The sequence below is a fragment of the Chionomys nivalis genome, chromosome 1, assembly GCF_950005125.1.
Source record: "Chionomys nivalis chromosome 1, mChiNiv1.1, whole genome shotgun sequence".
Lineage (NCBI taxonomy): Eukaryota > Metazoa > Chordata > Mammalia > Rodentia > Cricetidae > Chionomys > Chionomys nivalis.
In genome coordinates, this window is record NC_080086.1 from 199,344,428 (window position 1) to 199,356,531 (window position 12,104).

Here is a 12,104-nt window from a genome sequence, read left to right on the forward strand (position 1 = left end):
GAAAAAAATAAATGCTGAGGAACTGGCTAACTAAAAGTAAAGTAGAAAAGAAGGGAGGAAGAGTACGGGGGATAGAGAAGAAATTGTCTTGGCAGAATAACACCAAGATATCATCATAAGATTCTATTTTTAAACTATAAATGAGACAGAATTAAGCTGTAGAATCTAAATTGAAGTATTAGTGAATATCAAATTCAGCACACCATTAGGAAAATAACACACATGCATGTACAAACTGACATGGAACATCCAAATATATCTACAGTCATGTTGTGGAATATCTGTTTAACTAGGCAAGGATGTGTTACATTTGTTTAGGCTGCATTTGTTTAATGATGGAAAGATGTGTTACTTTGCCTGCCTAGGACACCTGATTGGTCTAATAAAAAGCTGAATGGCCAATAGCAGTAGAGGGATGGGCAGGACTGGTGAATGGAGAGAAATAAGTAGTAGGAGAAATATAAGCTTGAAAGAAAAAGAGAAGAAAAGAGAACAAGGGAGAAAGAGAGGGAGATGCCCAGGACCAGGTAGCTCATAGCCAGCCAGACATGGAGTAGGCCAGGAAGAAAGGAAGGAAAGAAAAGAGGAAGGGAGGAAGGGAAGAAAGGAGGAAGGGAGAAGGAAGGGAGGAAGGGAGAGGGAGGAGAAAAGCCCCAAGGGAAAAAGTAGATGAAGTCAAACAGGTTAATTTAAGTTTTAAGAGCTAGTGGGACAATGTAAGATAAGGCCAAGTACTCATAATTAATAATAAGTCTCCATCTCATGATTTGGGGCTGGTTGGCGGCCTAAGAGAAACCCTGCTACATGTACACTATGTCTCTAGGTATGTGTAGTAAAATATAAAAAGCAAAAGGAACTCAGCACCCCTTGCCTTCCATCATAATAATACGTGAAATGTCTAAGAAGCAGACTGTTTCATTTTCCAATTGTTACAGCTTCTAATTTTCAGCTTTTCTCTGCTGCCTGGAATCTCTAATATGAATAAAAGCAATAATTTGCACTTACTGTTTATTGTTATGTCAGACACAGTTCTAAACACGAGGAAATATGCACCTGTGAGACTTTTTTCTTCCTGCCTCATAAGAACATTTCTAGAGTTTGTATTAGTCCAGTAGAGTCACCAACCTCTACAGTTTACACACTAATAATTAACAAGGAGACCAGACCAGGAGTGACGCTTGCCTCCACTAATTTATTTAACTTTTTAAATGTCTTATTAGCAAACTATTTCCACAAAAAAGAATATAGGTGCAAATTACTTTATGAACTGAGATAAATATAAGAGATTACACTTTTATGTTTGAAATGTGCTTTTAATATATAAACTATGAACCCTCAAAAACAAGCATAGTAGAACTTATGCTCTGTGTAGCTGGTGTGAATACTCACAAGTTGGGCCCTCTCAAGACTTTGCTTCTTGAGTTCAATTCTCCCCCAAATCTATGATATCTGAAGCAGCTCTGAGTACTCAGGTATGTGATGATTGGGCAACATGTATACTTTTCTCCTCCTGGAAGACCCTTAGGATCCGTTCACTTTTGCCAACACTAGAGCACCAGTGCTGGCACAGGGGAAGCAAGATTACGGTGTGGTTTTGTCTGGTAACAGCGGAGTCCACATTAGGAGTCTCCGATAGACACTAATACGCTAACATGCACGCAGGGCTTGAGAGAACTTAGGACAATGGCAGAAGCAGTTCACGGGATCTACTGTCCTCCTTCAGGGGCCTTCCCATCTACCATCACCACTGAATTGTCTTAACAAACACACACACAACATATACACACACACAATAGAGAACTTACTTTCTTTGAGAGCTCTACTCAATTGTTCCATCTTTTCTTTGGCTGTTTTAAGAAGGCGTTGTTCTAACTAAAGGAACAGAAATAAATAATTTAAATATTCATTCATTTATTTATTTTAAAGGCAGGGTCTCACTGTGCAGCACTTGCTGTCCTGAAACTTGCTCTGCTCTGTAGACCAGGCTGGCCTTGCACTTAACTCTACCTCCTGAACGCTGGGATTAAAAGCATGTACCACCACACCCAGACTCTTCACTCTTCACAGTGTTTTAGTTCATTTGTGATGATCTGGGACATACCTGATAACTGTGCTCATGGTTTTTATATCTCGTGTAGTAGTGCATAAATCTGTCAAGTTCCTGAAACCGTTTATGCTTCTTCTCAGCCTAGGAAACAAAAGTACATTAATGACTTTTGTTAAAACTATATTAAAATTGGTTTTAGTGGGATTTATGTCTTATTAGTAATGGGTAGTAATTCATGCAAATGTGCTATTTTGTTGCTAGAATATAATGACCTATACTTTTAAAGGTGCTTGTTTGTAGTCTTGGTGATAACTCCACATCTTTAATATTTGATTGTATGGTTCACTGCTATAGAAGATTTGTATTCCTTCAAAATTCACATTGACGCCCTAAAACAAAATGTACTTTTACGTGGTGACAAGATCCATGAGGAGGTGACAGGTTAAGTGAGACCATTACAGCTCTATCTTAATGCAAATGCTGCCAGAGATCTCTTGTTCTATTTCCCAGTCATCATGACCAGAAAGTGGGGCCTGTTGGCAGGTTAAGATGAGCTCCCTCACCAAGAACGAGTTAGGTGGGGCTTTGTAATCACTACATGGGAGAAAGTTTTTTTTTTTTCTTCTTTTCTTTTGAGACAAGGTTTCTTTATAGCTTTGGAATGAGCTCAAACTCACATAGATCCGCCTGCCTCTGCCTCCCCAGTGCTGGGATTAAAGGTGTGCGCCACCACTGCCTGGCTAAATTTCTGTTGTTGAAGCTGTCTAGACTAGAAAATTAGAGAAATGGTTCAGTGGTTAAGAGCACTGGCTGTTCTTCCAAAGGACCCAGGTTCGATTCCTAGTAGCCACATGGCGGTTCACAAACATCTGTAACTCTAGCTCGAGGGGAATCTAGCACCCTGACTGTGGACACAAGGTATGTACATGGTGCATAGACATATATTCAGGCAAACACCCACGTACATAAAATAAACAATGAAAAAACCCACCTAATCTATAAGACGAATATAATAAAACAACTATTAAGGCTGGAGAGATGGTTCAGTGATTAAGAGCACCACCTGCTTTTCCAGAGATCCAGGTTCAGTTTCTAGCACACAAATGGCAGTTTACAACTGCCTGTAATTCCAGTCCTAGGTGACTGACACTGTCTTCCGGTCTCTGTGAGCTCCAGGCAGGCATGCGTATTGTACAAACTTATATCCAGGCAAAACAGTCACACACATAAAATAATCAATTAAAAAAAAATTCCCTCCTTGTGCCTGACTGAAAAAAAGACGTATGTTATAACACAATACTATATTGCTAATATTATGTTAAAATTGGTTTTAAATCTTTACAAAGACAGACTGGAACTGGATTTTTCTTATCTTCATCAAAATAAAAAAAGGAAAATTTTAAAGGAAAAAAGTTCCCAGTTGATAGTGCTTTTGTTTCAAGGGTACTCTATGTGTATTCAAAGCAATGCTTTATCATGATAAAGACAGGGAATTCTCTCCAACAGTAGCTTAGACAGAAAGTGCTCAGGCAGGCGTTACCTCTACAGTCATTTCCTTGGATTGCTCCTCTACATGCTGAATGACTTCATAGCGAGTACATCTGTAATAACCACCAGTGGAAGAACTATGTTTCTTCCATTCTTCTAGGCAGATCCAGCAAAAGTCATACTTGCACTGTAAAAGAAAACGCACATGTGGGTATCTCCATAAACTAATTTAAAAAGTCACTCATTAAGTAGACCACAATTAAAAGATGACAAAAGTATAATGTAAAAATTCATCTTTTCCTCAAAAAACCAAAAAAAAAAAAAAATTCATCTTTTCATGCTTATGGGTTCTGCATCAAAAGATCTTCCCATTTCAAGTCTACAGTCTTCTGATTCTTTTACCAGGACTTCTTGTACTGGTTTGCTTATTGTTTAAACTTTAAAATCTTGGGTATACCTTCTCCAGTATGAACTCAACTGTAGAGCTGTCTAGTTATTGCAATACCATGTTCTACATACTTCATGTTTTTTCATTCATTATATATTGCCATTACCACACATTAAATCCCTATGTATGCATCTATTTCCTAGGCTTGCTTTCTATTCTACTTCATACTCTCTGTATTCACATGCAGTACCAGAGTGTTTCAACTACTGCAGCTTCACAGCGTATAATCTTACAAGGCTACTTCCCCCTATGGGAGTTTTCAAGGTTTCCTAACTAAGTTTATTCTGATTTGCCAGTTGAATATCTGAATTACAGAAGCACAAGAACAAGCTGCTTGCATTTTTGTTTGCATCTTTTTATTTAAAATGTTGTGTTTCTATTTGTTTGCCATTTTTGTCTTAAAGAGGATTTTAAAAATATTTTCAACAAAAGCCTTGTATATTTATTAAGCTCATTTCTAGATTCAGAAGGTCTATATATTCCATCTAGATGTTGTTAGGAGATATGAGGTTATTATTTTCTGCACATTAATTCTGTATTTTGTTACTAAGCTGAATTTTTGTTCCTGGTAGTACTTTTTCAGTTGATTCTTGTAAGTTTTCTAGTATGTAATCATGCCATCTGTAAATGTGATAGTGTTGCTTTGTTTTTGAGACAGGGTCTTCTACCATAGCTCAGGTTAGCCTTGTATTCATGACTCTTCTGCCTCAGCATGTGAATGCTGGGACCACAGGTATGTGCCACTACACACAGCTTTGAAGTTCAGGTACTTTATGTTCATATTTCTAGGTTTTACAGTCTCATTTCTTGTTATTGGTTGCTTCTAATCTCTATATTAATATTCTGGTTCTCTAATTCTCTTTTCTTCCTTTATTGTATATCTGAAATCCTTCAACTACCTGCTTTGTTATGTTAGCTTAGTTTACCTTCATTTTTCTTTAAAAACTACCTTTTGGGCCGGGCGGTGGTGGGGCATGCCTTTAATCCCAGCACGTGGGAGGCAGAAGCAGGTGGATCTCTGTGAGTTCAAGACCAGCCTGGTCTACAAGAGCTAGTTCCAGGACAGGCTCCAAAGCCACAGAGAAACCCTGTCTCGAAAAAAGCAAAAAAAAAAAAACAAAAAAACAAAAACAAAAACAACCTTTTGGATTTTTTTTTTTTTGCCACACTGGTCATTATTTTTAAAAATTATTTTCTGTCTTAAAAAGCTTCTTACTGGTATTTCTTAATTTTCTTTTTAAAAAGCCAGAACCACATCCTCAATTTATTGTTTATTTTGTATTGTTTTAAATGAACAAGACTATAATGGTTTTAGCTGTAACATTCAGGCTCTGATAATGTGCTCTGATAATGGTATTGTTATTTCCATAAGTTCTTTAATTTATTTGAAAGATTAAATATTTTCATGGTCTTTAATAACTTCATAATTAATTTCAAATTTATTCTCTATGATTAAGACTATTACTTGGTCTAATTTTTTATCTTCTTTGATTACAATAATCATTTAAAATTATTGATTATAACAGCCAACACTTAAAGATTATTAGCTTGCTTTTCTCTGACGATCCATGGTCTCTCAGGAGAAGACCACTGCTGCAGGATTTATTTTGGATACATACATGTATCTACAGTAGTAGTTATGACACTTCTCTATAGCTTCTATTTCTTCACTACTTTTCGGTTTCCCTGTAGTCATGGAGAGTGAACTGAATTAAACTCTTTGCATTCATTTAGCACTTACTAGGCATTTATTCAATAAATTGTGAATTTGTTTCAAAGCTCTATACAAATTCTTTTCCTGGTTGATAAAACCAAATTTTGTGCCTGCTTTGATACAAATACTCTGTGATGTGACTTTATTTCTCAAAAATTCATAAATCAACTAGACATTACCAATTATAGTAGAAAAACAATACATAACTTTATTAATACTTTTATATGTTAATACTTTTTTATTTAAGAATGAAAGATTTACATCCTGAGTGAGGTAACTCAGACACAGAAAGACTCATGCACACAAGTAAAGCATAATTACGCTATAATCTACAGCGCTATGGAGGCTAGGTAATAAGGAGGGTTCTAGGAGAAGACGCATGGATCTCCCTGGAGAGGGGAAATAAAATAGATTTGGCTGTTGGACTGAGGAACAGATAGGGATGAGAAGAGGAGGGATCAAGTGAGGGGGAAGAGACTACTGGAATTGGTGGGGGGCACTTGTGTGGCAATATGGAAACCTAGTGCAGTGGAAATTCCTTGGAATCCATGAAGGTGACTTTGGCGAGGACTCCTAGTAATCAGGCAAAGCTTCCATTAGTAGGACTGAGACACCAACCCAACCACAAAACCTTCAATCTATAATCTGTCCTGGGGCAAAGATGGCTTACAGCTTGAGGGAGTGGCCAACCAATGACTGGTCTAAATTGAGGCCCATGCAATAGGAGGGAACCCATGACTGACATGTCTGGATGGCCGAGAACCAGATTGAGGCTGGATAGCCCAGAGACCTAAGGTAGAATCACACAGGGCTGAAAAATTTAAAAAAAAAAATTATTCCTAACAATATTGTTATACTCAGAGATTGGTGCCTAGCCAAATCATCATCAGAGAGGTTTCCTCAGGCAGCTGATGAGAGCAGATGCAGAGACCCACAGTCAAACATTATTAGGTGGAAAAAGAGCCCAAATTGGAGAACACCTCCCCTCAGAGATCGGGGAATCCTGCAGAAAGGTGGGAGGAAAGACTGTAGGAGCCAGAGGGATGACTCTGTGCCAGATCATCTACATACATGCTGGAGTTGTTTAGCTTGGGGTGTTTATGGGATGGGACCCCTAACAGTGGGAGTGAGGGTATCTCTGAGTCTTTTGTCAGCTCTTGGGACCCCTTTCCACATACTGGTTTCTCTTGTCTAGCCTTTATATGAAGGGAGGTGCTTAGCCTTACTGTAACTTGATATGCCATGTTTGAGAGATATCCCTGGGAGGCCTGCTCCTTTCTGAAGGGAAAAAGAGATTTGTGCCTAGTCTCGCCATGTTTGGTTGATATCGCTGGGAAGCCTGGTCTTTTTTGGAAGAGTAGAGGATCTGGGGAAGAGGGATGATGAGGGGGCCTGGGAGAAGTAGAAGGAGGGGAGGGTGTAGTTGGAATGTATTGTATAAGAGAAGATTAATTTAAAAGAGTGATATGGGATACCCCTCTGTATGCTGTAAATATGTTTTATTACCATTGGTTAATAAAGAAGTTGCTTTGGCCTATGGCAGGGCAGAATAGAGGTAGGTGGGAAATCCAAACAGATAAAGGGAGAAAGAAGGAGTCTGAGAGATAATAGCAGCTGCAGCTGCCAGAGAAACAAGATGTGAGACAACACCATGGTCATGTGGCAATACAGATTATTAGAAATGGGTCAATTTAAGATGTAAAGGCTAGTTAGTAATGAGCCTGCGTCATTGGCCAAACAGTTTGTAATTCATATTAGGCCTCAGAGTGGTTATTTGGGAACTGGCGAGTGGGAGAGAAACCTCCAGTTACAAATGGCATGCCAATGTGAGGTTTTCCATAGGGCCTGAGGAAAAAAAATGAGGGAAGTTCTAAATGCACAGAAATGGATCTAAACTGGGCTTCCTAGTTTTACCGTTTCATGCCAGAAGCAGTACAGAGACTGCAACAACAGCTGTGTGCAAGATAGAGCCAGCGCCAGCCGCCTTGAGCTAAGTGACGTGGTGGGTTTCCGAAGTCTCACACAGGCCTCGGTACAGAGAGGCTAATCACACTGCGTGGTAGATTTTCCGTTTTCTCATACAGTGGGCCAATGGCAGCACTGGGGTGGCACGTAAGTGTGTTGCTTGTTGACATAGTGTTGGTTATCCTTACCAGCATAAACCAGTAATCAAACAATGATTACAGATACGTAATAAAGACAGATTCACAAAAAAAAACAAAACCCTCTAAAGTGGTCACTGTGTTTTAAAAATGTACGTAGGCTTGGGAGAGAGAGCTATAAAAAGAAAGTTTAAAAAATAAAAGTCTTTAAAGAGATGGCAAAAATAATACAAAAGAAAAAAAGTCATGTAATGATAGAAAATACACAAGGAGTCTGGATCCTGTATAGCAAGTACTATATTGATTTTGATTTTTTTTTTTTTTTTTGATTTTTGACAGGGTTTCTCCGTAGCTTTTGGTTCCTTTCCTGGAACTAGCTCTTCTAGACCAGGCTGGCCTCGAACTCACAGAGATCCGCCTGCTTCTGCCTCCCGAGTGCTGGGATTAAAGGCGTGTGCCACCACCGCTCTGATTTTGAACTTTTTAATGGCTGATAAGATGACAAGGGACAGCTGCCGAGAGACATGGGATTGAAAAAGATACTGAAAAAATACGCCAACCTAAATATTTTAAAAATGCCTTAACTTTAAAACAGATGTCAAAAATATATTTGTAAAATGGAACTTAAAAGAAGCATTACTTTGGAGAAGCCATTTTGGTTTTGGAAACAAAAGGTTATGGATTTGTTCCAGATTTGGTCTAGGGAGACCGCCTGAACTTTGAGAGGTGATATCTATCAACAAAGATTATAACTGGTCTTCTCAGGGCTTGATCATTGTCTAAAAATATTATCAGGGACCCTAAAGATACTTTGCCCACAGACAGCAGGAGAAAACAATGTCTCACTCATAAGAATTTTGGGGGGTATGGATAATCTTTGGTTATTTGGTAGGTTATGAATGGTTATTATATTTAGAGGAAAACAGGAATATAAGATAAAAAGACAACTATTAATATCAGATATTTTGTATTGACATGGATTTTGGTGTAGGAGGAGGGGCTGCTTGTTTGTCCCAGCTGCCCCAAACCAAAATTACCACACAGAAACTGTATTAATTAAAATACTTCTTTAACTGCTTATTGGCTAACTCTTATATCTTAATTTAACCCATCTCCATTAATCTGTGTATCACCATGAGGTCGTGGCCTACCAGTAAAGTTTCGGCATGTCTAACTTTGGTGGCAGAAGCTCCATCCCATCTCTCTGACTCCGCCCTTCTTTCTCCCAGCATTCAGTCCAGTCACCCCTGCCTACCTAAGTTCTGCCCTATCAACAGGCCAAGGCAGTTTCTTTATTCATTAATGGTGATCACATCACACAGAGGGAACTCCCACATCATTTAGGTATAGTGATATAAATTCAATTTTGTTACACTGTATATATGTTTCTATTCTTGTTTAAAGGATTTTTGTATATTGATACAAATTTAAGGTCAATTTTGCTATACTCTGTATATTTCTACTCTTGGTTAAGGTATTATGTTTATGTGGTACATTTAAAAATATATAAGCCAGGTAGTGGTGGCACATGTCATTAATCCCAGCACTCGGGAGGCAGAGGTAGGCAGATTTCTATGAGTCTGAGGCCAGCCTAGTCTACAAAAGCTAGTTCCAGGACAGCTAGGGCTGTTACACGGAGAAATCTTATCTCAAACAAACAAACAAACAAACAAACAAACAACAAAACTAAAACCAGCCAAAACCAAAAAAAACGTAATGTATAGTTAAAAATACAAATTAATAGTCATCTATAATACTTAAACTTACAGTTATATTAGTTAGGTTTTCTAGATATGCAAAGATATATTTCAGATGGATAGGTAATCTTCAAATGCTTCAAAGACCTACAGAATATAGCATTTAAAGTATTTTAAGAACTTAGACTTTCCTTGACAGTAAAAGATTTCTGCTCCTGGCAGCACCGATTACTTCATGAGATAGATGGGCACTGAAGAAGCTCCTTATGAAGTTTGCTTTTAGTTTGTCAAGGGTCGCCATTTGGTCAAGAAACTGCTCTTAGAGGTTGTGGAGAAAGGGGTACACTCATCCATTGCTGGTGGGAATGCAAACTTGTGCAACTACTTTGGGAAGCAGTGTGGCAGTTTCTCAGGAAATTCGGGATCAATCTACCCCTGGACCCAGCAATACCACTCTTGGGAATATACCCAAGAGATGCCCTAACATACAACAAAAGTATATGCTCAACTATGTTCATAGCAGCATTGTTTGTAATAGCCAGAACCTGGAAACAACCTAGATGCCCTTCAATGGAAGAATGGATGAAGAAAGTATGGAATATATACATATTAGAGTACTACTCAGCAGTAAAAAACAATGACTTCTTGAATTTTGCATGCAAATGGACGGAAATAGAAAACACTATCCTGAGTGAGGTAAGCCAGACCCAAAAAGAGGAACATGGAATGTACTCATTCATATTTGGTTTCTAGCCATATATAAAGGACATTGAGCATATAATTCATGATCCTAGAGAAGCTAAATAAGAAGGTGAACCTAAAGAAAAACATATAGGCATCCTCCTGAATATTAACCTTCATCAGGCGATGAAAGGAGACAGAGACAGAGACCCACACTGGAGCACCGGACTGAAACCCCAAGGTCCAAACCAGGAGCAGAAGGAGAGAGAGCACGAGCAAGAAACTCAGGACAGCGAGGGGTGCACCCACACACTGAGACAATGGGGATGTTCTATCGGGAACTCACCAAGGCCAGCTGGACTGGGTCTGAAAAAGCATGGGATAAAACCAGACTTGCTGAACATAGCGGACAATGAGGACTACTGAGAACTCAAGAACAATGGCACTGGGTTTTGATCCTACTGCACGTACTGGCTTTGTGAGAGCCTAGGCAGGTTGGATGCTCACCTTACTAGACCTGGATGGAGGTGGGTGGTCCTTGGACTTCCCACAGGGCATGGAACCCTGATTGCTCTCAGGGCTGACGAGGGAGGGGGACTTGATTGGGGGAGGGGGAGGGAAATGGGAGGCCATGGCGGTAATGGGAGGCAGAAATCTTTAATAAATAAATAAATAAATAAATAAATAAATAAATTTAATAAAAAAAAAAAGAAACTGCTCTTGCTCTTGACTGCATGCTTTATAAAGTTGATATGCAGGACCCAGAGGAAAAAGGAAACTTTGTCAAAACAAAGTGGGATGGTCCTTTAGGGTTTCTGCTTCACAGAAGAAACTGCCAACATTCTGTAGGACACAGAGGAAAATGACTGACAACCTGCCAATGTTACAGTTTTACAAATTTCCTGCTTCATTTAAAAGTCTGCTCGATACCATGGGCTTTTAGGCCCCAATGTTATAGGTCAACTTTGGGTGATTGTCCAAGCAGCCAGATAATCTTTGTCATTTCTAGAGCCTTGGAAGTTGATTACAATGCACTTCCCAGTTACTCAGGTAATATCATATCCTTCTGGGGTCTTTGATGGAGTCAAAGACTAGACAGTTATAATTATAGCTTTTCTTAGTTATGATAAAAGATAAATTATATATGAAACTTTAGACTCACAAAGATGGGATAGAGTATTTTCTTTAATTTTGACAAATACAAATAGACTAAATATCGTAACTGTAATTCTTGTTTGATACATGGTTTTGTTATATGTAATTTTACTATGTTAAAGTTAAAACCTTGCTTTTTAATTAGAAAAGGGGAGATGGTGTGGGATACCCTTCTGTATGCTGTGAATATGATACATTACCATTGGTTAATAAAGAATCTGCTTTGGCTTATGATAGGGCAGAATATAGTTAGGTGGGAAATCCAAACTGATACAGAGAGAAAGAAGGTGAAGTCTGAGAGCCACTAGGAGCTGCCAGAGAACAAGATGTGAAGTAATGTCACAGTCACATTAGATTAACAGAAATGGGTTAACTTAAGGTGCAAATGTTGAGTTGGTAATAAGACTGAGCCATTGACCAAACAGTGTGTAATTAATATTAAGCCTCAGAGTGGTGAATTGGGAACTGGTGGGTGGAAGAGAAGCCTCTAATTACAAAAGAAATTTGTTTTAATTTATGTAAATGTGTGTATGTGTCTGTGTTAATATATGCACATGTATGTGCGCTTGTATGCACATGCCTGTACAGGTCCATGGTTTGGGGTAAGTGAAGAAGCCGGAAGATGTTGGATATATAGCTGGAGTTACAGGCATTTGTAGGATGCCTGGCATGTTACATGGTGTTGAGATCTGTAGTCCAGTCCTCATTATTGTACAGTAAATACTCTTTAACTTCTGATACATCTTTCTATGCTTCTAATCCTGAATCTTAG

At 38.6% G+C, this 12,104-nt stretch overlaps 1 protein-coding gene across 8 annotated transcripts in view; it reads right to left on the reverse strand.

Annotated features, from left to right (window-relative positions):
- Window positions 1-12,104, reverse strand: part of Ankib1 (ankyrin repeat and IBR domain containing 1) — a 157,441-nt gene that overhangs the window by 11,753 nt on the left and 133,584 nt on the right. For all 8 annotated transcript variants that reach the window (XM_057765633.1, XM_057765599.1, XM_057765625.1 and 5 more), the window contains 3 exons: window positions 3,588-3,722; window positions 2,102-2,188; window positions 1,806-1,872 (listed from right to left, as the gene is read on the reverse strand). In XM_057765633.1, coding sequence (XP_057621616.1) covers window positions 1,806-1,872; window positions 2,102-2,188; window positions 3,588-3,722 — 289 coding nt within the window. The remainder of the gene's footprint in view (window positions 1-1,805; window positions 1,873-2,101; window positions 2,189-3,587; window positions 3,723-12,104) is intronic.